This window comes from Pimephales promelas, chromosome 17, assembly GCF_988280905.1.
Source record: "Pimephales promelas chromosome 17, fPimPro1.hap1.1, whole genome shotgun sequence".
Taxonomy (NCBI): domain Eukaryota; kingdom Metazoa; phylum Chordata; class Actinopteri; order Cypriniformes; family Leuciscidae; genus Pimephales; species Pimephales promelas.
In genome coordinates, this window is record NC_142785.1 from 4,217,841 (window position 1) to 4,244,670 (window position 26,830).

At 39.1% G+C, this 26,830-nt stretch overlaps 1 protein-coding gene across 1 annotated transcript in view; it reads left to right on the top strand.

The window, feature by feature from the left end:
* itgam.3 (integrin, alpha M (complement component 3 receptor 3 subunit), tandem duplicate 3) overlaps positions 1-26,830 on the top strand; it is a 33,308-nt gene that overhangs the window by 820 nt on the left and 5,658 nt on the right. Inside the window, 25 exon segments of the mRNA XM_089122482.1 lie at positions 7,136-7,231; positions 11,552-11,660; positions 12,911-12,936; positions 12,939-12,995; positions 13,075-13,145; positions 13,658-13,737; positions 13,739-13,773; positions 13,853-13,959; positions 13,961-13,981; positions 14,099-14,147; positions 14,150-14,234; positions 14,514-14,818; positions 15,707-15,780; positions 16,065-16,182; positions 16,465-16,521; positions 16,524-16,585; positions 16,740-16,886; positions 16,991-17,003; positions 17,006-17,190; positions 17,311-17,444; positions 19,965-20,107; positions 20,197-20,345; positions 21,291-21,364; positions 21,495-21,636; positions 22,914-23,012. Coding sequence (XP_088978608.1) covers positions 7,136-7,231; positions 11,552-11,660; positions 12,911-12,936; positions 12,939-12,995; positions 13,075-13,145; positions 13,658-13,737; positions 13,739-13,773; positions 13,853-13,959; positions 13,961-13,981; positions 14,099-14,147; positions 14,150-14,234; positions 14,514-14,818; positions 15,707-15,780; positions 16,065-16,182; positions 16,465-16,521; positions 16,524-16,585; positions 16,740-16,886; positions 16,991-17,003; positions 17,006-17,190; positions 17,311-17,444; positions 19,965-20,107; positions 20,197-20,345; positions 21,291-21,364; positions 21,495-21,636; positions 22,914-23,012 — 2,438 coding nt within the window.

Here is a 26,830-nt window from a genome sequence, read left to right on the forward strand (position 1 = left end):
TAAAAGTGGTCTCGAGACCAAGACCGGTCTCGAGACATACATCACTCTTCAAACATAAACAATACAGATGCCAGAGGCATCTCACACGTATTGCGGCGGGATTGTGGGCGGGGCTGTAATCCTTACCCCACGAACTCCAAGAGGATTCGCATTCGCACAGCTTACAACAGCGTCAAACAGCTTACAGGCTTGCTCTGCTCTATTCATCAGCATAGGCTTGTGTTTCATGGCAGGCTTTGGCTTTACTGTCTGTGTTAGGCTTAGGCGTTTAGTCTGAAAAAGGCAAATGGCTGGACCCTGGGTCGCAGGCTGTGAGAACGGATCCTCCGTGATAGATAGAGTTTCCAAAACAAATACCAACAATGGCCTTGGTTCTGGGAAGAGGAGGCGAGGTATTGCTGCTGAGTTCATACTCTTTTGAGGGCTTGGTGTTCTGTCATTCGTGACCATTATTAAAGTGACCATCACATGTTCCCTGTGCTTAAAGCTACACTGTGTGATTTTTACCCCCATCTAGCGGTGAAAAGGTATATGATGATCCAGCGAGTATTAGTTTCTGTTCCTCTCAATTCTGATTTCGTTTTAACTCCTACGGTGGCCAATGTAGTCCAAGATTAACATGGCTTCCAGTTCGACCTCGTCCATGAGTGTTAACTCAAACGAAGCTTGAATTAACGCGTATGTCCCTCTTTGGCTAATGTACTTTCAAGATGGAGGGGCAACATGGCGACCGACATTAGAACCCCTTACCCGTATGTATTTTCAATGGCATATTATACACTCACGAGAATACTTTATTACTTGAACGAAGTAAATATACATTAATGAGCACATATATTTTCGAAAGAACTAAGTGTTTTTAGCTAAGAATAAACTAAAAGAGTTAGGGCCCTTCGTAAAGGGGTTCAGTTGTTCACTTTACTTTGGAACACCCCTATGGCGTCCCCTTCCCGAAGTGCCCTTCAAGGGTGCAAAAATGGCGTTTGTAATTCGCCCATCACTTGTTTTTGCTTCTTTTTCGAGATGGTTCTCACTGCTGAAAATGAAATCCACGGGGAGGAGTCGGATCCAGATCCAACTCCTCCCACCTTACATACACCTAAACCTACCCAACTCTGCGCCCTAATCCCTAAACCCAACCCTAATCCTACCCATCTCCACCGCTTGGATCTTGATCCGACTCCTCCCCGTGGATCTCATGTGTGGATCTCATGTCACCTGTGTTTTGATCTGGAGATTCTGTTCTCTTCCAGAAGATGTGTAATAGCGCCCCCTAACGTATTACGGTGAAAACACGGATTGCCAGAATTTTCAGTTAAAGGGGAGATGAACTGAGAAATCAAAATTTCCTTGAGCTTTTGACATCTAAGAGGTCATGATATTATAAGAATATCCTGTAAGTTTCAGAACTGAAAACGGCCTTGTTAGTCATATAACTGGATTTGCAGACCGATTAAGAGTAAAGAACGGTGCTGTGCCGTCTATATTGGATCTGACAGGAATTGAGCAACACACATACTCTGGGTCTAACATGTATTGGTGAATCATCCTGGTTGCCATTTTACAACATTGGACGTTTTCAAAACAATTTCCCCCAAGTGCATCGACGGGTGAGTTGAAACTCATTATAATATGCAAAACTGTTAGCCACTCACAGCAGTGGGCGTTTACTTCCAAGTCTTCAGTGCGAGACGCCCGTAAAAACCCAGCGTTTTTCAGTTAGGCTCAAAACTAGGGTACAAAATAGCCTATTACTCATTCATTTTGTTGTGTTTGAATGCAAAAACCAAGCGAACCAAGCAAAAAAAAAAAAAATACAATTTAGAAAGCCAGTTCATGACCCCTTTAATGGCGAGGAAGCTTTGTGTCATAAAAACAGAAAAGTCTTTCAATGGTGGAGAAAGAGTTAATATACAGGTGTCAAGTAAGGGACATTTTAACTGTAAAGTGACATGCATTTATCAGATTTATTGTTAAAGTTATTTTATTAACGATGTTTCACAAAGCTAAATATTAGGAAATTGACCCACTTGCCTTGCTCACTTATTAAAGCTATATTTTATATTTAAGTAAGGTATTGCCAAAAGGGGAGCATGAAGAAACATGCCTTACAACATGCAGTTTTACCTAATAACAAATAAGCCTCCAGTTGGTAAGTATTTGTAATAGACAGTATTGAGAAAGACTTTCAGTTGTTTTGGGTAACCTCTCCATGCTGAGCCTTATTCATCTGTATTTTTAAGAATAGATTGTTTTTTAGCTCTATTTTCAACCATTTGGTGACATTATTTCATTGTATACAATACTTTTATTTCCTTATTTTTTTGTGATTACCATTATACGGTTTTTGGAATTTCCGTAAGCCTATAAGAGCAGGAGCGGGGGTAGCATGTTTGATTCACACTTCATATATTGTTAAGATTTCTAAGCTGTGAGCGTATGAGATAAAAATGTGAACGATTCAGGTGTTTGACACAGTGGGCAGAAAATAGAAAGAAAGAAAAAAGTCAGCTATTAGACAGGAAGACTTCTGTTTAAGAGTGCGTGAGAAAAATTCACTGCTGCTGTGTTTGCAAGTTGAAAATTGCAACACCTCATCAAAGTAATATATTTTACACATCCACGATATGACAAAAAAAAAATAGTGCATCTCTTCAACGATAATATCTTTTAAGCTACAATGATCAATAAACTCTTGCTATGTGAGTGCCAGTGACATTCATATTTTCATCATGAAACTTTCCACGGATGAACGAGATGTATTTGCTTTTTATCTCATCTTTGCAGATGGTCTGACTAAGTATAGGGCAGTTTCTGTTAACCGCCCAAGAGTTTCCACTTTGCTGTGGTCTTTTGTCACATCCTCAAAGACAATGCAATGTGTTTATGTCTACACAGCATTTACAATTTGTATGCACCTTAAGCACAAATACATTATTAATGAGATACCACAAAAGGCTTAAAGTGTGACATCGGCATATTGAGATTGTTTGATTGTGTTGATGTTAAGATAAATGAAAGCCAAGATCATAGTTAATAAATTAATAAATTCTGATCTAATGGGAAATAAATATTTATGTCACGACACTTTTTACACATCTAAAAGACAATCCAAAAATGTGGGTAAATGATGTATAATATTTAAGGAACTAGAAAAGAAAATACACACAAAGAGGAAGTGGTCTTGTAGCTGTTGTTAATTATGAGAGAGAAAAACTTAACTCAACCACATGCCATCAATGTTCCTTTTATGCACATTCAAACAAATGTTTTTAAGCAACACAAAGACTCTAAGGAGTGTGTGATTGTATCTTGCTTCTCTCATATCAAAAGATCATTGTTATTATGCCTAGTGTATAATGTGAGTATTCATTAATAAATCTGGCTATTTCCCGGTAGTGGGATGAAAACATAATGTCAATTGTGATGTATAAGAAAACATTAACCCCAGGCTTCACAGACAGTCCCAGACTGAAATACATGTTTGAGCTGTTTTAACTGAAAGCAACTTATCTTGAAATCTTAAAATATGTCAGTGCCATCGTTTGTTTTCAAGATGATCCAACCCGATCTCACGACTAAATCGTACGAATGATTAAAAAGTGTCTAATTCGTAACAATTCATACGACCTCACTCGTACGAATTAGTAAGATTTTCCTAATTGTACATATTTTACGAATTGGCCATGGTATGAATTCGTACGAATGACCTACCCCTTACCCCGCCCCTAAACCTACCCATCACGTGGGTTTAGACAAATCGTACGAATCCGTATGAGTGAGGTTTTAGACACTTTTTAATCATTCGTCGTATTCGTACGAATTGGTCGTAAGATAGCGTAGGATGAACACCAGTAATGTTTTTTTTTCCTAAGGCACGTTTATAAAACCTACTTAAATGTCCTAATTGAACTAAGGCCCAATCCTGGCTTGATCTCCTCCATTCCTACTTGAGTAAAAGTACAAAAGTATCCGATTTACTTTTGTACTTTGAAACATACTTTTTAAACTGGAGTGATATGCAATGTTTTATTTGAACAAATGATAATGATAATGTTTAGATACTGCAATTAAGAATTTGTTAGCTAGCTGTTTACAAGGCACGTTTCAACATGAAATCACTTGGCTAAAAATATAACATTAAAGCAACACTAAAGAACTTTTCCTCTGCGGTCCCCCTAAAGGTTGGAAGCGGTATAGTCCGTTACTGCTGTCGTAAATAATTTAGCCTACCGCAGCCGACTGTCACGCACTGTTTATCCAAGGGGGCGGGAGCCGCCATTGTAGCAGAACTTCACCTGCTGTTAGCATCCCATTGACTCCCATTCATTTTGCCGTCACTTTGACAGCGAATAACTTTACATCTGAGGCATCCAAAGACTTCATTTGTCCATTATTTATTTCTAAAGAAACACGACATTGTATAAAAGGCTCCATTACCTTGTATCTTGCGTAATGGCCCGATAGAAGCAGTTTTTGTAAAAAATAGGTTAACGATTGCGTCATAACGAATCGACTCTCCGTCGCACAGTAGAGAAATTACCGTAAAGACAGGAGGAGAAGCTCACAGGCAATCTGGGGACGTGGAGGCATAAAGTCGAGGGAGAAGCCCATAGAGAGTCATAAAGTTGATCCAGCTGCTGCTCATGGACAGCTAAGACTCACTCTCTTTGTCTCTGAGATTCGGAAGGGAATTATTCAGATTTCACTCGGTGCAGCTACTAGAAGACATACAGGTCGCTCACGTGACAGAGTCAGTTTGAGCCTGCGCAGAACGCCTGGCTATCAGCTTTTAACGGGCTTCAATGTTCTCCGTTTCTTTTACTGTCTAGGGGCCCTATTTTAACGATCTGAAACGCAAGTGTCAAAACGCACAGCGCAAGTAACTTTGTGGGCGGATCCCGGCGCTGTTGCTATTTTCCCGGCGGGATAAATGCCTCTTGCGCCTGGCGCAAATCTAAAAGGGGTTGGTTTGAAATAGCTTCATTATTCATTGGTGTGGTTTGGGCGTAACGGAAATAAACCAATAAGAGCGTCATGTCACATTCCCTTTAAGAGTGTGATGAACGAGGTGCGCTTGTTCCATGGCGCAATTCTATTTTAACGGCGCATTTGCCAGGCGCGCTTCAGCATCTGTTCACAGCCGAGGAAATCGATGTTCTCGTCAGGGCCGTGAAAGAAAGAGAAGGGACATTGGGGACGGGACAAACCCACCCAAATTAGCATCGGTTAAACATGCATATAACATGCAATTTGGGTAAATGTGTAAGCTTTATGCCTATTTTTCCCATCGTCATGGACACAACAATGATTTCCCTCATGTTTATATATTTTCCTTATAATAATGTATCATTTGAAAAAAGTAAAATGCATCTGCGTAGATGAGAGAATCATCTAGTGTATGCGCGTTGTTCACTCTCTATATTATGGCCAAGCATGCGCGCTTAAAATAGCATCTGAATGTACGCGCCAGTGTTGTAGTACTCGAGACTCGGACTCGTCTCGGACTCGGTCTCGAGTCCATATTTTAATGGTCTTGGTCTTGTCATGGACTCGTGTCCATTTGGACTCGGAATTGACTCGTACTCGAACATTTTTTTTTTAGGACTCGGAATTATTCCCGAGTCCACTCGAGTTCAATTAAAAATATTTTTTATGATTATTAATGTATGTTAATAAAATATTTCTTTAAATTGATTGACACGCCCAGTGATTGGTTATTTTCTAGTGCGCAACTGCGCATGACAAATTGTAATAAAATTACTTTTAACACCACCTACTATGTGGCCTTTTTACCCTAAACTGATCATATTTTTTAAACTCTAAGTAAATAAAAGTAAATTAGGTAATCAACCCTCACTGGTCTCGGTCTCGGCTCGGACTCGACCGTCTCTGGTCTCGGACTCGACTCGGACTCGACTCTCTATGGACTCGGTGTCGACTCGGACTCGAGTGAGGTGGTCTCGACTACAACACTGGTACGCGCAATGCGCCACTGACTTTAGACCAGGATTTTTCTGGTCAGTAGCGCAATTGTTTTCTGGAATTGCAAAATAGCACTAGGGATTGTTTGCGCCGACACCCACCTCCTTTTTGCGCCGACCCGCCCAGGGAGCGCAACTTTATTTCCTAGTTTACCGGCGATAATAAATGCGTCAGTGAATAAAGTCATTTGCGCCGGGTGCAAGATAGAGCCCTATGTGTTTATCTAGCATGTTGTTCGATTGTAACGCTTGCCGTGAAGTCAAATTTGTAGTATTCTTATGTCTCATTCGAACTACAGAAACGTGACCCAATGGCAAATTTATATAATGTGGTTCTAGCAGATATAGGGCCACAAAGCGAAGGCAGAAGTGCCTTTCACCCTGTTAAGACTTGGTGAACCGCTGAAACGATTTTGGAAACATTATTTTAAGATAAAAAAAAAAATCTTCTTTAGTGCTGCTTTAACGTCAACTCACCTCAATGTGTTTTCTCAGATTTGAGGGTGAAGTTTTGAATGCTGAAATTTCATTCACCCGTGGCAGGCAAAGAAGACATTTTAGCCGATATAAATCTCCCTTGACTTCTTTGAATTCGAACATATCATTGATATATGGCCATGGGTGATCCCTGTCGGAAATCTTGGGATCATTGCTGGCAGCGAGAGCTGTATACCTTCATCTGCGGTCAATGTGAGCGTATGCTGGAAAAGAGCTTGCGCATTCTTTTTATCGAAAGAAAAACAAGTTTTTCATTGGTTTGGAAAGCCAGTGTAATAAATACTTGGAGCGGGCATGGGGAAATGTATCGGAGTAAAAAGTAAACTTTGTCTTTAAAATTGTAGAGGAGTAAAAGTGAAAGTAGATGCAAATAAAACATACTCAAGTAAAGTACAGATCCCAGAAAAAACTACTTGAGTAAAGTAACGAAGTATTTTTACCAGACTCATACACAGTACTATATCCTCTCATGCAGAATTTTGACTGTACTTCTTCTGGATGAGATGAGCACACATTTTTGACAATTTCTTCATTCATCATTTTTGCTTAGTTGTTCTGATACGTAATGTCCACATCCTCTGCGATATTTGTTGTCCCTCCTTAGTCATATGCACTGCCTTTTTTGTCTTTCTCAATAAATATTCTTGTTTCAGGTATCAGGCAGTTGGCACCTTTCATACCACCCTTGTCTCGTGACCCTGATATGACCATGGACTGGGCCTTTTGCATCTTTTTGTACCCGTTTTGTGGTAAGATCTAACTGTGTATTCCCATTTTGATGATCAAGGTTTTTCAAATTGTCAGAAAAATGGCAGTAGCATCGGTTTTGGAAATACTTATAATCAAAAGTATAACATGTCATTACAATTCTAATGATTTTGTGTTTATACATTCAGATTTGATTGTTTTGGTTGTTTATGTTCAAAACTGCTTCAAATTTGGTTATTTGTAGAGCGTTGTGAGTGAGCTTTGAAAGATGTGGGCTTGCAAACACAGGCGGCCCAATTTAGTCTCTTTCTATGAAAACCCCCCATAAACGGGGACGCAAAAGTGCTGACTACTTCTGTACTTGTTTGTGTGGATCCTGATAATCCTATAGGGATCATGTTTTTATACAGTTCTTCCTGCCCCTTTTGAAGGGCTTCATATTCAAAAAAACAGTGACCAGAAGGCATTGGGTCCGACAATAAAGACTAGCAGCAAAATAGTGATTAAACAGTATTCACCGGCACAAGTCGTCCATGTTCACAGTCTGATGCAGTGCCTGCAGATCTACATGGAGCTGCATTGGTCTCTGTCACGGGTGTGGGGTACTGGAAGCATGAGGGATAACAGAAAACAGGATCTTTAATAAACCAAAACTCAGGAACCACAATATCACACATTACATAAACGAGAACGGACCAGGAGTGAGGAGAACACAGGGTTTAAATACACTAGAACAGACAAGGGGAACAAGGCACAGCTGGGGCAAATTAACCTAACACAGGTGAAGGGACTGAATACAAACGAGGAGCGGGGAAAATAGAAACAGGACTGAACCAAATACACAAAGAATGGGGGACCACAGGACACACATGTAACAGTCTCTTGCCAAAAGAGACTTTTGCAAGATTCAGTTTTGTTGTAAACTTCAATCCAGTGATATATTTGAAGAGTTCAGATGCAAAAGCCTCTAAATGCCATTTGAAATTTTCTTCTTGAATGATGATTTTTTTATCAAACTTGTATATTTAAGTTCAGTAATTTCACTTAAATAACAATTAATAGGTAATTATCATTGCCATTTAAGTGAAATCACTGAACTTAAATATACAAGCTTGATAAAAAATGATCATTCTAGAAGAAAATTTCAAATGGCACTTAGAGGCTTTTGCATCTGAACTCTTCATTTGTTTATTCTATGCATTCATTTTAAATTAAATCATACAGTAGCAATTAATAGTTATTGAGTTAGTTATTCTGATTTTTTCTGATGAGTATTTTTCTGTAGTAATCCCAAATTAAATTCTCTAGAAAATAAATGTCATTGCAAACATGATGTGGAAAGCAGGGCGAGTGGATAATGAGCATTTCCTTCCCGTGTTTCAGCACCAGCGTAACAAGGTTTGTTGATACGGGAAGAAAGAGGCGGAGAACAGCGAACTTTAATTATACATAACTTTAATAATATAATAAACAACAAAACGAAAGTAAAGTGGGAGCACTTCTCGGATGACTGCCACATAAAGTATAATTAAGCACCAACATAAAGTCCAGGCCTGGCCCTCTCTCGTCTTCCACTGTCGTCACTCCTCGTCAGTGTTGGGAGTAACGCATTACAAAAGTAATACATTACTGTAACATATTACTTTTTGCTGTAACGCAGTAGTGTAAGGCATTACTAATCAATTTTCAGTAATATTTTACTCGTTACATGTTCAGTGAGGCTTGTATTACAGTTGTATTACAGTGTATTGTCTGCTTTTACTTCTTAAAGGCAACAGACTATGTGAAAGTTTTAAAGCAGTCTTTTAGTGCCAGTTCAGAGCGGTCGCGTCTGTAACATTGTTTTTTTTCCTCATAAATGCGAACACGAAAACTAAAATAAAATGAATATTTTAAGTTCTATGGAGACTGGAGAGCCAACCCTTCCTCATCCGATTTGCGCAGTGTAATTAACAGAATTACAAAAAATATATATATATATGTAATATAAATAAATATATTTTTTTGTCATGCATGAATGTGTGTCTTTTCCCTAATATTAAAAATAAAACATAGACTGATATTTGTCTAATGTCTGGAGTCCTTTAAGGAAGTAGCCTATATACGTTTCAATACATGTATTTTCTGAGAATTTTTATTTCAAGTTTTGACTGCAAATGTCATCATGTCCATAATGCTGGACTTCCCCAATTTTCAATAATTTATCCTCAACTAGGCCTAGTTTTGTGGTTAACTTCAAATGTTAACTTCAAATAATACTAATAGCCTAATTTAAAGATAAGGCAGCATTGGATCTGGACGGTAAGGAGAATAACGCTGGAGTTGGAAGAGGTGTGTCCCGATTCTGTAAGTCGTGTGGTGAATCGCGATTTCGGTTTCATATTGCATATCGTTACAGCCCAAAAGTTAAGTTCTACTTAGTTATTTTGGTGAAAGTAACTCAAAAGTAATACATGAGTAATGTAACGCATTACAATTCTGAGACAGTAATATTGTAAGGTAATGAATTACTTTTAAATAACAGTAACAAGTAATACCTAATGTATTACAGTTTGGAAGTAACTTGCACAACACTGCTCCTCGTTTTATCCTTCCGGAGCTCCTCCGTGGGACTCGAGACCCCAGTGGCTCAACATATACCATATGGTTTTTTTGTGTGAATGTGGGTGATCTCTGCAAAAGTGGGGGATGCGGGGAAGGAGTGTGTGAGAGGTGTTCAAATGTTAATTTGCAAGCAAGGTCCTTCGTCTCATAGACCTGTGGTGAGGTTGATCTCTACAACCAGTTCTTCCAGTCTTACATCACTAAACTATTATTTCACAGCATCGGTTTGGCAACTTCCTTGAGAAAGATAAGGCATATTTGATGCAATTGTTAATACTGATGGGGAAGTTTCACATTCATAAAATGAAATGGTCTGACTCCAAACCTAATTTTTCTTGCTTTAAAAATGATGTTAAGCTTTATTGTTCTCTTTTGTGTAACTGCACAAGTAAAAAGGCAATTAGAGCTTATAGCATTGTAAGCAGATATGATATATAATGTAGCACCCCTTTTCTGTTTGTAATACTGTATATTTTTTTATCCTCTGGCACTGTTCTTTTTTATTTTATTTACTTTGTTTTTTTGTTTCACTTTGAAGGATTATGTCTCATTGTATTGTTCTGTTCGTGGCATTAATAATAAAAAAAAAAAAAAAAAAAAAAAGGTTTGGCAACTTCCTACCAGTCTTCCTCTTCTCTTCTCTCTTTCATTCTGTCATCTGTGACAGTCTTTTCCCCTTTGTTTCCAATGTCAGTTAATCAAACAACATGTTGTCTTTATAAAACCACAAGGACAGGATCATTTCTTGCACCTAAAATTATTCATTATGAAATAGTGTGATGAATCAATTAAAATGTTTTGCATCCCCAAAGGTCACACTTTTTTTTTTTCAAACCAAATAAATAAGTGTTTGTACATGAAAAGGATTACATTTGGGGATCGAAATCGAATTGGCATCAAAAAGTGTGAAAAGCTCTGAAATAACATATATCTAAAAAGATATGAGAAAAAAAAGTGTTCCAAATATAATGCAAGTGACATATCAATGGGATTTTAGTTAAATAAAGATTTAGATTTTAGTTTTTCAAAGAAAGTGCTTCTTTGTTTGTTTTATTTCTCATATCTTTTTAGATAATTGGTAACAATCTGTTAAATTTTTTTTTATATATATACTTTTAAGTAAATTGGAAACATTTTGGGTTGCAAATCTACTGTAACCTGTTCTGTGAGAAGGGTAACGAGATCAAGTTTCCATTTTTAAGGGAAGAAGAGGTTGTTCTGCATTGTTAAGCAAGTCACGGTTCTCATGCAATATGGGGAAGAAAAATATCTTTCTGGAAATGAAAAGCATAGTGCAATCACTTTCAATGCATGAAAATAATTAACATTTTGTGAAAACTGAATAGAGATTATCGAACTGTCAAAAGGTTTGATTTAGAGCACCGGGTGGCCATTCACCAAACATTTAGAAATCCAGCCATCTAGACCATCCATTGTAGTACGGCATTAATTAGTGAATAAAACTAATTCTTGTCTTGTATTTCTAAACGCACTGTAAATGTTTCTTTTTGTGAGCTTTGGTTTGGGGTGTTTGAAATGCAATGCACAATCAGTGACAGTTATCTAAATATATATGACACCAAAGAAATACTTTCTTTTGAAAAACTAAAATCTGAAATTTTATTTTACTGACATCCTATTGATAATTTTTGAAATGATCATATGTTTTTGTTTTTCAAAAGATTCGCAATCTAAGCTGACTGACCCTAAAAATGAACATATATTTATGTGTGTTGGTCTTAATTTCCATCATTTAGCATTTCAGTCAGTGCTGATGTTCAACATCGACCCTGTGACCTGGAAATTCTTCACAAGAAATAATGATGTTGGGTTTGGCTACAGAGTCATACAGAGAGACACATCTAGGTGAGAGAAACACAGTTTATATATAGCTTGGGAGGTTTGATTTCTTGGTAACACTTTACAATATGGGTGCACTAATAAGCATTAATTCATGCTTAACTAATGCACAGATAATACTAAGCTATTATCTAAGCTATTCATTAATGATTACCACATTAGGAACTAATTAAGAGTCTGTAAGGTTAATGTATTAGTTCATACATTAATTGTTATTAATTAAATATGTAATTGTGGATTAATTCCATAATAACTCATTTTTTTTAACTAACAGTGTTGAGCCCAAAGCCTTGTATTTCAACTTCCAGATAATACGTCAGGTACACTAATATGCATTAACATATGATTAATTACTTCATTGTTAGTTCAAGTTCATGTGCAAATTACTACAATTACTAAATGACTAGTTAATAATGATGTGCCCCAACAAGTAAAGTCATAACATAATGATACCTTTGCAAATCATTAGCTAATGATTAATTAAAGCAGACAACTGGAAGTTGAAGTGCATAGCTTTGACTAATTGTGGTATTTAACACATTAATTTACACTATTAGTTCATAAAATATGTTATCAAGGAATTAATACACAATGACACTGTCACGATTCCTGTCTTGTGTTTTCCTTGTCTTGTGTGGACTTTAGTTATTTTCTGTTCTGTGCCACGTTTTGTAGTCCTTTGTAGTTTTTCTTGTTAATAAGTTTCCCCAGGTGTTTCTGATTTACCACGCCCCCTTGTTCCCTCGTTTAGCTTGTTTGTCTGTGTATTTAAACCCCTGTGTTTCAGTTGTTGGGTGTCGGTCGTTGTTTCACTGTAGCGTTGTTTCTAGTTCTGAGTTCTTGTTTCTGAGTTTTGTTCTGAGTTACAGTTTCTAAGTTTCTTTGGTTTCCATGGATTTCCCTTTTGTTTGTCTATTATCTTTATTAAACCATTGTGCTTGCATTTGGATTCCCCCTTGCCTCCTCATCGTTACAGACACACTGAATTAATAGCAAATCATGTATTACTTAATCTATTAATCTTATAGACTCTTTATTAGTTGCTAATGCAGTAATCATTAATTAATGGTTTAGTTCTTCGTGAGTTATACATTAACTCATGATTATCTGCATTAGTTAAGCGTAAATTAATGCATATTAGTGCACCCGTATTGTAAAGTGTTACCGATTTCTTAAACTGAATTAAATCAACCCAATGCATTTAAACATGAAATATATTTGAAACCTAACATATATTTTTCTTTACTTTTCCATAGTTTGCTTGTGAGTGATCCGTTTATCACCGACAACTTTATAGTTGTGCAATTTCACAGGAAACTTGCCTGCCGGTGCCAATTAATGGTATTTAACTTTTCATATCGCACATTTTACATAATAAGTCTGATCTACAATCTAACCGATTTTATCTATGCAATGAAAGTGCCTTCTGAAGCTGTTAACATGTCTCTTGGGCTTTTTATGACTAAGGATACACAATCTTCCAATTCAGTGGTAAGTTATGTGCTCATCCTGACATGAAAAAAACAACAACACACACTATACAGATTCTTCAGGCTAATTTTAAGCAGAATATTACAATTAATATGATTTATTTGGGGCTATCTGTACAATTCCAAAACCCTTGTAATTAGCAAAAAGAATAACTGAAGCACAGTTTTTAGATACAAAGATGGTGCACTCATATTACTTATGATTAGGAGAATGTGCAATACACAATTTAAGTAAAAGACTTGATTGCAGATTGCTAAAGTCATTTTGTAACTGCAGCTGCCGTTAGAAGCTCTGTTTGCTATAGATAAAGTCAGCTTTGGAGAGTTTGATGTTTCCGCATGACTGAAACAGCTGCCTAAGAGGCGTTTCGTTGCAAGCTTGTTGCACATTAGCAATAAAAAAGTACATTTAGCCCCTTTAGTTTATGTTTATATTAATTGTATATATTGCTCTTCCATACTGGTGTTTGCTGTGCGTATCGATAAAATGAAAAACTCTCAATCCCCTCTCAGGTTTGTGGGCCAACTATTCCTAAGGACTGCAAAATAATTACTACCCTCAATGGTATGTGCTTTAATATCAGTGGAAACAATAGTGAGTGCACCTATACCAAGTGCTTTGGAAGTAAGTCAAATGAAGAAGTACCCAAATCCCTGTCCTTTTGCATTTCTGTTAATCTAATCATATGCTAAACTCCTCATTCACAGGCTGCCCTCTAGAAATAGATATTGCTTTTCTAATGGACGGCTCTGAAAGTGTAGATGACCCAGATTTCATTAAAATGAAAACTTTTGTTATAACCATAATCCAGAGTTTTTTCCAAATGCAATTCTCAGGTATGATTTTATGTTTGAGGATTCCAGAAGGGTAATTTTTACCTGACTCATAAAGTGTGGTTCACATTGCAGGCCATCACACAGATTTTTATGTGTGAATGTTTTCTTGTCTTTTAGTTTGCTGTTGCACAGTTCTCCACTGGTTATGAAATTCACTCCAAGTTTGAAACATTCATTCATGGAGCACAAGAATAGGAGAGATAAAACAGCAAAAAGGATGGACCTACACTGCGAAGGCTATGAATAAACTGATGTACGACACCCCTTTCAAATGCAACTTTTAATGACGTATACTTAATTTCGATTACAACTGTATTTCTTTTCTGTGTTCAAATACGATAAATACAGTATAGTGCATAAACAACAGCAAGTAATACCTGGGTTAAATGTGAAATTTTGAAGTATATAGACTGAAATAGTATTTTCTTATAAAACATACTGTAGCAATCTGTTTTATTTACAACGTTGTGTAGATGCATACTGTATGTAACTTATAATAGCAATCCTGATTTGTCTTATTTTCAATGTACAGGGATGAGCTCTTCATAGCTGAAGGAGGGGTGAGGCAATCAGCTATTAAAATCTTAATTGTTATCACTGATGGTAGATCAAATGATGGACCTCATCTCAGAGGTGCTGTTGAAAAGGCAGCGAAGAACATCATCCGATTTGCTTTTGGGGTAATATCCATGCATCAAAAAAGGATGCAAAATCACACAAAAAGTATAATTAAAATAGTCCCCCAAAGAGAGTCCATTCAACAAATCACTCTTTTAAGTCATGTCTTTTCAATAAAATTGTTGATCCAGTACAAAATATTTGTGTATTACAAGAAGGGTCAATTATGGTTCAGTTATACTTAACATTAACGGTTCACCTTACATTATAACAATGAGCAATGAATATGTTACGTTATTACACGTTAGTCCATTATAGCTCAGTTCCATTAAATAACATTAACAGACAACCTTCAAGTTTGTAAATGCAGTATTAGTAAATGTTGACCAAGAACTTAGGACACTAGAAAACATGAACAGAACAACCAAAAATAACTCAACGAGAAGTGACAAAGGACTGAAGAAAACACAGAGCTTAAAGGGTTATGAAAATTAAGTCATTAATTACTCACCCCCATGCTGTACCAACCCCGTAAGACCTTTGTTCGTCTTCGGAACACAAATAAAGATATTTTTGATTAAATCTGAGAGCTGGATCAGTCCTAGATAGACTGCCTAAGGGACTGGCTCTTGACGGCCCATAAAGTCATTAAAGAAAAGGTTTAAGTATTCCATGTGCCTACAGCGGCTCAATTATAAGTTTATCAAGCGACGAGACTACTTTTTGTGCGAAAAAAACATAAATAACGACTTTATTCCTCTATTCCATTACTTCCTTATGGGCGCATGCGCGAGAACTGAGACGAGGACGTTCTCATTCGTCTACTTTTTGTTACCGGCTGCTCACCGCTTAGGAGTTTTACCGCCACCTACCGTATAAGATGATGATCCATATATGAGGCGCTCCGGATTATAAGGAACACTGTCGTTTTTTGAGAAGATTAAAGGCTTTTAAGTGCACAGCGCGCATCTTCCTCTGCTTGTAAACAGAAAGTTTTGCGCTTCCAGCTATATCAGCACATCATCTTATACGGTATATATCACTTATTCTTCTTCTAGTTCTTCCACTTCTTATTTTATTTTAATGTAATAATGTATTTTCTTTCAGGAGTCCAGTCCACTGGTGATTCTGCTAAAATGGAGTTTGCACAAGATGGATTTAGTGCAGCGTTTACATCGAATGTAACTAAATACTTCAAGGCTTTGTTTTGAAAACCATTTTTTTATTTAAGCAATAATTTAGGCAGCCAACAATCCAATGGATACTAAGTATCACTCTCCTGAGATTCAAGAGTGAAGATTATTTGAAGATTACATGATGCTGCAGAAATCATTCTGATTTAGTGCTCAAGAAACATTTCTTATTTTTTATAGACAATAGCAAAAAGTATTAATGAAAATACCAAAATAGAGAAGTAGTGTAGAGGGAAAAAAATTCAAATACAAATACAAACCTCTTTATTTAGGTAAGCCTGATCATGAGTTCTGTGGGAGCTTTCCAAGGGAAGGCCGGATATCAAGAACAGTATCAAAATGAGCAATCATCAGACTTCCATGTGGGAAGTGAGCAAGATAGTTACTTGGGTAAGAGCTTGCTCAAAAATTGGCCATACATTTATTGAGGTCATCTACATCTACAATGAAAGGATACTGTAACAATGATGCCCAAAACAATGTACTCGATTCCAAGCCAATATAAATACAAACAAGAATATTCTAAGAAATATCTGAGTTGCTTTTTCCATAGAATGAAAACATGTTGTGACCAGTGGTTGTCTGATGGTGATGGATGAGTAAATGATGGCTATTATATATTTTTGAGTGCACTATTTCTTTAAAGATTTGATTATCTAATGTTTTTTAAAGGTTATTCAATGACAGTAGCAACACGGTCTAAAAAAAAGTTTGTGATTCTGGGAGCAAGTGACAAGTAAGCATTTCAATAATTGGAGTTAACAAAACAAACCAGCTAGTGGAGTCACCCAAGGTACATGTAAAGATTTCACCAGTCATATTTGTTTGATAAAAAGTGCAAGGTACTTGAATCTTACCTCAGTTTTGCAACGTATTGGCCGTTGCATTTGGTTGTAGTATTATCTGGTGTTTCTGGTGAAGAGACCTTTTCTTTTTTATTCTTTCAGTCCCAGATTGGTTCATACTTTGGGGCTGAGGTCTGTGTGGTTGATCTGAACTCTGACACAAAAACAGATCTTCTATTAATATCTGCACCAACGTATATAGACTACCATTCTGAAGGCAGAGTTTTTGTGTACTTTTATTCTCGGCAGGTATAGGTTAAAATGGTTTAATTCCAGATTCTAAATTCCAGATTCCTTTAGACTTTATTTAGTCTTTTAAAAGTTTTGTTCTTTTTCTGTTTGTTTTTTCGCAGCCATACTTCATTTTTCTGTCGTGCTGGTGGGCATGGCAGGTCAGAGGGGTCGGTTTGGCTCTTCTCTGGCCAGTCCAGCAGATCTGAATGGTGATGGTTTCATGGATGTGCTGGTTGGAGCTCCTTTAGAGGAGGATGGACAGGGCAGCATCTACATTTTCAATAGCGAAATAGATTAAATAAACCCCAAATATTCACAGGTCTGCCAATTTTAGTACCTAGCCTTGTAACCTTTTGTTGACTGCCGCTAATAGACCACTTCTGTATGACCTTTGGCTTAATCTAAAACAGTTCCCCTTTCTCTTATTCTTTGTGTTTAGAGAATTACTGGATCAGCTGTGCGCCCAGGTTTACATTTTTTTGGACTTGCTCTTAGTCAGTCCTCCCTAGATCACAGTGGAGACAGTCTCCCAGACATTGCTGTTGGATCAAAAGGAGCAGTTTTGCTTCTTAGGTACAGTACTTCTTGTAACTTCAGTATACACTCTTAAAAATAATGGTTCCAAAAGTGGAGTTTCTCAGCGATGCCATAAAAAAACCTTCCTTAAAGAACCTTTCAGAAAAGTCCATAAAATAACCATTTTTTTTCTTGGTCTGAAAAACATTTTAAATGTCCAAAGAACCATTTTCCTCTATCCATACTTTGCAGTCACGTGACTACCATAGATGCCTGGCGGGCAACAAACGGGTATTTTCAACGTAGAGTCCTGTAGTTTCGCGTCTTTATTGTAGCTAAGTCTGTTAGCGAGCTAGCTGCATAACTATGGACTAGGACTAACTCCAAGGTGAAGGTAGTTCAATTGTGTAAAGCAGACAAGGTTTTTTTTTAGATCATCGAGCAAAAATAATTCTTCGTAAATTTATCTAGCTCTACTGTTCTCATCGAAAACCATAAATATCACAAACTTCAAAACAACCTATCACACACCTTTGTTGTTTTTAGCAAAATACGACAAAATACGACGCTGCGTTTACACCGCCACCGGCAGGGAGCATCGAAGTGCCCAGAAGTCATTCATTTTTCAAAATGAATTTTGCCACTTTCGCAACGGCGGTGTGAGCATACATACAGTTAGCCTCATAACACAAACAGCTGACTCGCCCAACCACCTGCGGCGTTTATTGATGAAACTGCAGGTTAACGTAAAGACACGATTAGTTACATGATCATACACCCATTGTATTCAAACAAATGTTGAAATTGCCTTAAGTGATGGAATGATCACTGCACAGAGGTGTAACATTATACTGTGAAGGTTGCTTCTCTCATCTGGTTAGTGCAACCAATCGCACCACAACTATCTGGCGTGGCGTTTCATTTACACCTTGAAACACCAACTTTTGTATAAAAACTGGTGACGTCCTGGCAAGATTCTTGACTAGTTTACTGGGTTTTGTTGCTGGAGAATGGCGTTCTTGCCCGCCAGCCAGTACTTGTGATGTCACGTGCAAAGTATGAATAAAGAACCTTTTGTGTATTGGGAAGGTTCCATGGATGTTTCTACATGGAATCATCGATGCTAATAAAGAACCTTTATTTAGTGCGTTTACACACACATTCCAATCTAATAGACCCCTTTTGCGTCGACGTCACAGTTACGTCACGGCGCTAGCTGGAGGCAAAACAAAGTGAAAACTGGTGGCGGCCAATGCAAACCAGCACAGATTCGGCTACATAATAAGGAGCTTAAATTACCTTTATTATTTTTAAATGTCATCTTATTGTAGTGCTTGTTATCAATGAAAAATTAATATGCTGTATCTGGATTTTTTATTTCTAGAAAATATTCACATGATTAAAATCGCACCGTAATGTCACTCTTTACATTGTCGTCTTCTCTGCCCTGGCTCGACAGAACTGCGGATCGTACACACGTCTTGCACAGGACCATTCAGCACATAGTCATAGGCATCTAAAGATTTACATGCCCTCAGTTTCTCTTAACGATCGGTTTCTCTATAGACCATTTCACAAGATGTAAACAACACTGGTCCAGATTCAGAAACACTTCCTGTTTCAGTTTGTAACTGTTTTCTTTATTTCACATGTAAAGAAAACATCTTAAAGATGTTTGTTTAACTTTTTGATTCCGTTTTAAATGTTCTGTTGGTTGTATTTTATCCCAGCTTTTATGTAGTGTTAAAAAACTGAAACAGGAAGTGCTTCCCCAGATAGTAAACTGACATTGAATCAACGTGGAAACATGACATCGAAACAACGTTGATCTGACATTGTTTTGCTCATCGAATTAACGTTGAACCAACGTCAGACGCGTCATTCTTTCAAAACTAACGGAAAATCAACTTGAAATCAACGTTGTTTCAACGTTATGAAAGCAAACCAATTTTCGATTTTCATTTAGCTTTGAAGAATGCCGCGTCTGACGTTGGTTCAACGTTAATTCGATGAGCAAAATCAACGTTGTTTCGATGTCATGAGAGACGTTGTTTCCACGTTGATTCAATGTCAGTTTGCTGTCTGGGTCTGGACCAGTGTTGTTTACATCTTGTGAAATGGTCTATAAGGTAGGTGTAGAAGTCAGGCCACTCAACCCAGGTAACGTAATGTTAGCAGTCCTGTCAGGTCGTCCATGCATTGTTTGAGCGTGTAGACGGTAACGGGTCGGCCAATCTGGTTCTGTCCGTTAAAAATAACTTTTGGAAATAACAATCGCGGTCCTGGACAGGGAGTGACCTTACACATTAAGATAAAATCTGATTTTCTCCAGTCATTGATAAAAAACAAGCTAATAAAGCTTGCTAACTAGCATTAGTGAAGCGGCCAGAGGGATCGTTCTGCCTCCACCTAAGCTCCGTCCACATAAAAAAGCCACCATGTTTACCAACTGAAAAGGGGTCTATAGAATGAACTGATTAATAATAGACATCCAATAAATTCACAAACAGTAACACACAGACTCTGATCCATTAATTCGTTAAGTTTCGCAAATGTGTGTTTTCCTACAACATCCAGGTCCAGACCAATAGTGTCTGTGGATGTGAAAGTAACCTACAACCCATCCACAATTTCAACAGTTGAAGCAAACTGCACCAGGCCACTGGAAAACACCTTGACAGTGTGCTTCAAAATGAGTGGATACAACCAAGCTTTAACAGGTTCCCCCAAATTTTATCGCAGACTTTGTTCATTTCAATAAACAATTTGAATAAAAATACCATAAAATGTTATCCAATGCCATTTCCAGATTTGGCTGCAAATATTAGCTATACATTCATGCTGGATGCCAAGCGATATAACCACCGAGTATACTTCTCACCCAAAAATCGTGTCCTCAGTAATGTTGTAAATGTTACACTGGAGGAGGTATACAAAGACCATCCTTTCCTTATAGAGGTAAGTCATGTATTAATTCTTTTGTAGTAGCCCTTCGTGAAGTTGCTTCAAGACAGAATTAGTTGTCAGTATTACTAGCAGACCTACAGTGAAACATAAGTTTCTCATGTGAATTAGTGTGAGTAGTCTTGCTGGCTAGGACTCTCCTTTTGCCCTCAGAACTGCCTTAATTCTTTGTTGCATTGATTCAACAAGGTGCTGGAATCAGATTTGGTCCATACATTCATGATAGCATCACACAATTGCTGCAGATTTGTCAGGTGCACATCCATGACCAAAAGTGTGCCAATAATATATCCTCCACACCATTACACCACCAGCAGCCTGAACCTTCATGTTGCTTACATCAAATTCGGACTCTACCATCTGAACGTCGCCAGAATCATCAAACCAGACAATGGTTTTTCAATCTTCTATTGTCCCATTTTGGTTTGTCCGTGTGAATTGTACAGTTCCTGTTCTCAGCTGACAGGAGTGGCACCGGCGTGTGTCTTCTGCTGATGTAGCCCATCTGGTTCAAGGTTTGACGTGTTGTGCATTCAGAGATGCTGCAGACCTTGGATGTAACAAGTGGTTATTTAAGTTACTGTTGCCTTTCTATCAGCTTAAACTAGTCCCACCATTCTCCTTTGACCAACCCTAGAGATGGCTGTGCTAGAAAATCTCAATAGACCAGCAGTTTCTGGAATACTCAAAGCTTATTTGGCACCAACAACCATGCCACGTTCAAAGTAACTTTATCACATCTCTTCCTCATTCTGATGCTTCAATCAAACTTCAGCAGATCGTCTTGACCATGTCTACATGCATTGATTTTCTGCAATGAGATTGGCTGATTAGATATTTGTGTTTAAGAATAGTTGAACAGGTATAAAATGGCCGGTGAGTGTATATGGGAATTTATGTAAAAATCTATCTTATTTTTATTCTAACCTCATATTACAGTTAAATTATGAAATAAACTGTGGATCAGACAACCTTTGTGTTGACAACCTCAAAGTGGACCTCAGCTTTGATGGGTAAGTTAATGGTGAAGCCGCATGTTAATTTAACTGTCATCAAACCATTGCCATTGTCAGATGGTCGTATAGCCTCTGCCCTAAAATTGGCGCAGTTTAACTCAGTGTCTCCTCTATTTCTGTAATTTAGATCTACAAACATAGAGGTCGGGATAATGCAAGAGCTCAATGTGACAGTGTTTGTAGAGAACAGAGGAGAAAACTCATTCAACACTCTCTTCACCCTCAAATACCCCTTTGGACTTTCCTACAGGAGAATTATGCCTGGAGTGGTAAGGCAGGATGATGTTCATGGCATGTGGCATTAAAAACTGCAAGTTAATCGTTTTACAAGTTTAGTAGTTAAAGTGCATTATTTTCTTTGAGGAATATCTATCCACACTCTAAAAAAATGCTGGGTTGTTTTAACCTAATTTTGGGTAAAATATGGACAAACCCAGCCATTGGGTTAAAAATTTAATTTAAAAATGTAACCCAATGACTGGGTTTGTCTAGTCTGGTTAAAACCAGAGATATGGTCTGGCAAAGCTTCATAGACAAATCATTTCCAGAGGGGCGTCACCAACGGACGTCGAGGGTAGACCTAAAACCAATCAGAGCGATGAAGGAGATGACTTATGCAGAGCGGCGGCCGGCGGAGAAACATCTCTGAGTGTTGTTCTTTGCTCGTTTTTAACAAAAAGGAAAAGTTCAAATCGCTTAAAACAGACGCGATAGCTGATTAGAGCGAGTGATGTTCGACAGCGGCGTCCATCTTTGTAATGTAGGCTACAAAATCTGCTTCAAAATCCCAGCGCTGTCGTCATCGTGTAAATTCCGCCCCAACGTTTCTGATTGGTGCTGCGATTTCTGCAGACTGGAAATGGGTTTGAATGAGCTCTTTCCCAGGATAACTTTCAGAGCAAATCTAAATTTGCCGGAAGTTGTCTGGGTTTTCCCAGGCTAGGGTTTATCCATATTTTCAACATGACATCATGACTTTTGCGTAAACATATACGCCACTTTCGAGTCAGGTGGCGTGTTATCTCTACGCATTTTGAGCTATCCACGTGTATGCGTGTATGTCTACTCCATTAACGTCCGCGTCATTCCGCGTGTCTGAACACGCAGTCAAATCTCCAGTCATAAATGCCATTAACCCCAGTGATGGTTAAGTTTAGGGATGGGGTTGAGGTAAGTCATATCTTTTTTTTTACCTAGGATGGTAAGGGAACAGTCATAAATGCCATTAACCCCAGTGACAGTTAGGTTTAGGGACGGGGTTGAGGTAAGTCATATATTTATATAACGTTAAGTCAACGGCGTTCATAAACACGCTGAAAGGCGATTATGCGTCTTGATAGCACGCCAAAAATGGAAATACGAATTGGCGTGTCATACACACGCTACTTCATGAGATCAGTCTGATATTTTACACAAAATTGGGTTAAAACAACCCAGCATTTTTCAAACTCCTTGTAAAATTTAGGGTTACAGGGATGCCAGAGCCTAAATAAAATATTATACAGTAGGCTGCTACACTAAAACCCATTTTTTTCAGTTTGAGCAGGGCAGAGTGGATTGCCGTTCTTTAGATGGCATGCTAGGAGTTTCAGTAGGGGAGACGATCTGTCGAATCAATAACCCTCTATTTGCAGGAAACACTTCTGTGAGTTGAAATCTATGTGAACAAACACACAAACAGCTGTCACTCTATGTTACCGAAAGTGTAACCAAAGTGAGCCGTGTTTGTGCAGCGCAGAACGGTTCTCTCGTACTATCCAGTCTGGCTCCATTCACACGGTTAGGTTTTTCCAATAATGTGGTTTTGAGTCCTGAAAATGTACAGGTGTGAGTTCTGTTCTAGAATGTGGTTGTCACTCCTGTAAATCACCTGAACTGTGTGTGAACAGAACCAGTGGTGTAGTCTACTTGACGCAGATATACGTCGTATACCCCCTAGAAAATGTCAAGGATTTCCGTATGCCCACTAGGAAATTTCAAAGACCTCTGAATATCCACTTAAAAAAGCGTGCGAATTCGTAACAACATCGTTTTGAGAAAGAACTTCCATTCATAAATTCACCCCGCCCGTCATCTGTGTTTGCGGAGCGACACGGGTCGACTCACAGAATCCAGCAATGTAACTAAGCCTAATGTAAAGTGGAACGTCACGCAATTTGGCCATTTTTGAATGAATAAATCAAAAGTAATGATACAATGAATCAAATCTCGATTTGTAGCCTACTTAGAGTCTATGAATATTAAAGCTCAAAAAGGCTGAAACTCTAAACTCTAAATGTTCTGCGTGTTTTTGTAAAATGAGCGCTCAATGTGCTCTACCTACACTGACGGTATATCACATTATATTCACTACAAAAAACTAGGCTACACCACTGAACAGAACTGTTTAAAGGATTCAGCTTTTGACATCTAAGAGGTCATCATATTATAAGAATATCCTGTACGTTTCAGAACTGAAAACATCCTTGTTAGTCCAATAAAAGCTTTTCACGAGTTCACACTCACTAATGATCAGAGAATAAAAATAGTTATGCGTATTTGGCGTGCTGTCCGGGGGGAGGGCTCCGAGCTCGGAAATTGGGCCCGAACCCAGAGTACTCCCCCCGTATCTCTGTTTAGGAAAGATAATTAGGCAAGTGTGAGGAGATGGGGTGGTGAAGGGATGCTGAGAACAGTCGAGGAATAAGGGTGAGTCAACTGTGTGTTTTTATAGGCTTTACTTGTGCTGATTGAGTGAACCAGTTGATTACTGATTGCTGACAGCTGGCTGACTTGATTGTTTGATCATTAGAACGTGATCCTCCCGAAACTTGTTAATAAAACATCGATTCACGAGTTCACACTCACTAATGATCAGAGAATAAAAATAGTTATGCGTATTTGGCGTGCTGTCCGGGGGGGGGGGCTCCGAGCTCGGAAATTGGGCCCGAACCCAGAGTACTCCCCAAAAAGCAAAGTAAGTAAAGGACAGCCGCCTGCTTAAAGACCCCCCGAAAAGAGCGCAGAGATTGGCGGGCTGGCATTTCAAGGAGAGCCTGGTAGTTTTGGCTGGGAGAGCTCGCGGTGTCCGAACGGGAGGGTTCTTGTGGCAAAGGTCCCGGCATCGGTAAACCTCACCAGTCCTGAAAGAAAAACATAGATGCTTTACTGGGAGGGTTAGGCTATGTCCACTGGGAGGTCAATACTCGCTGGATGGAGGAGGAGATGAAGATGCTCGACCAAGGGAGCTCTTGCTGAGTCCGCTGGGAGATCAATACTCGCTGGATGGAGGAGGAGATGAAGATGCTCGACCAAGGGTGCTCTCGCAGAGTCCGCTGGGAGATCAATACTCGCTGGATGGAGGAGGAGATGAAGATGCTCGACCAAGGGAGCTCTCGCTGAGTCCACTGGGAGATCAATACTCGCTGGACGGAGAAAGGGGAGATATGCGTACCTGACCAGGAAGGCTATCTCTGGGTCCGCTGGGAGATCAATACTCGCTGGATGGAGAAAGAGGAGATACACGTACTCGATCGGGAAGGCTGTCTCTGGGTCCGCTGGGAGATCAATACTCGCTGGACGGAGAAAGAATAGATATAAATAATTGACCGGGAAAGCTCTCGCTGTGTCCGCTGGGAGATCAATACTCGCTGGACGGAGAAAGAGGAGGTATAAATGCTCGAACGGGAAGGCTATCACTGGGTCCGCTGGGAGATCAATACTCGCTGGACGGAGAAATAATAGACATAAATAATCGACCAGGAAAGCTCTTGCTGTGTCCGCTAGATCAATACTCGCTGGACGGAGAAAGAGGAGATATAATTACTCGACTGGGAAGGCTGTCTCTGGGTCCGCTGGGAGATCAATACTTGCTGGACGGAGACAGAGAAGACATAGAAGCTCGACCAGGAAGGCTCTCGCTATGTCCGCTGGGAGATCAATATTTTTTTTTTTTTTTAACCAATGAGGATTTGGTGGGCTTTTTTGACATGGAAACGATTAGTTCTGATATAAGTTTGGAACGCGTCTGAGGACCATCTTCCGAGCGCTTGGATCTGTTGCTGAGAGAGGCCTTTTTGGGCTGCTGAGGTTGCTGCTCCAATGCGGAAGGAATGACTGGAGAAATTCTCTGCTGGGATGCCTGAAAGTTGGAGAACAGATTTTAGGTGTTTTTGGAACCAAAAGCGTGTCACGGGTTTGTTAGAATCGTCGATGAACAAGGGTTCGAGAGGGGATTTTGCATGAGAGTTTCTCAGTTGGAGGTAGGCTAATATAGTTTGGAACGGTTGAATTGGTGACGAGAGGTTGAAAATATATATGAAGTGGCCTTTTTTGGTTTGGTCTGTTTTGCTCTGTTTAATCAGAAACGAGATTGTTTCGTTGTCGAGCACTGAGAGATCTGAGATGTTTGGGTGGATTTTTGGGTCAAATCTGGAAGTGATAGCCAGTTCAGAGCATCTTAGGAAACCAAAAAAGGCTAGAATGAACATGGCGTCGAGTGTGCGGGAGGTATTGAGGGATCGGTAGCCTGTGCGGAGGGTCTGAATGCATTTAGTGAGAATATCTAAAGTTATGGGTTGTCTGGTATCCGGGCGGGTGGGCTGGGATCGTTGGATGCCTTTAATCAAGAGGGAGGTTTGTGAATTATTTATTTCCGGAGAGGGGGCGCCGTGGATCAATTTGTGAAAAAATTGGATGCCGCTTAAATAACTTTTGATGGACCCGACTTGGAGGTTTTTGACACTGTCGAGGTAAGAGATAAAGGAGGTTATTGTAAGGAGGGAAAAATCAGGGAATGGCGTGTTATAAGAAAGGTGGAAGGCTTTAAAACATCTCCATGCGGTCACATAGGATTGGAGAGTTCTGGGGGAAACAGCTTGGAGAATGGTGTCGAGCGATCTGTTGAGGAGGGATTTTTGCGGGTGAGTTATGGGAATATTAATTCCGAATAATGAGGTACTGGAGTTGGGAGCTTGTCCGCCTCTGGAGCCAGCATCCTGAATTTCTGAAACATAAAGCGAGACAGAGAGTCAGCAATTTGGTTTTTTGACCCGGGGATGTGTTTTGCGATTAAGATAAATTGGTCACATGCGGAAATCCAGGTTAGACGTCTTAAAAGTGGCATTAGAGCGGGTGCATGGGAACGGCCTTTATTAATGCACTGGACTGTAGCTTCGTTGTCACAATGCACTACAATGCTGCTAGCAGTCCATTCTTTCCCCCACAGGAAGGCTGCTACTACGAGAGGGTAGAGCTCGAATAATGCAGAGGACTGAAGCGTGTCCTGTATTTGGGGGGGCCACGTAGACGCGAACCAGCGACCTTGGTAGAACCCTCCAAAGCCAACAGAGGGGGCTGCATCTGTGAACAGCTGGATGTCGAGGGGGGAGGAAATTAGATCCTTATAGAAAAAGGATAGGCCGTTCCACTGTTTAAGGAAAGTTATCCATAGCCCGAGTTCGTCGCGGCATGCCGGAGTTATGG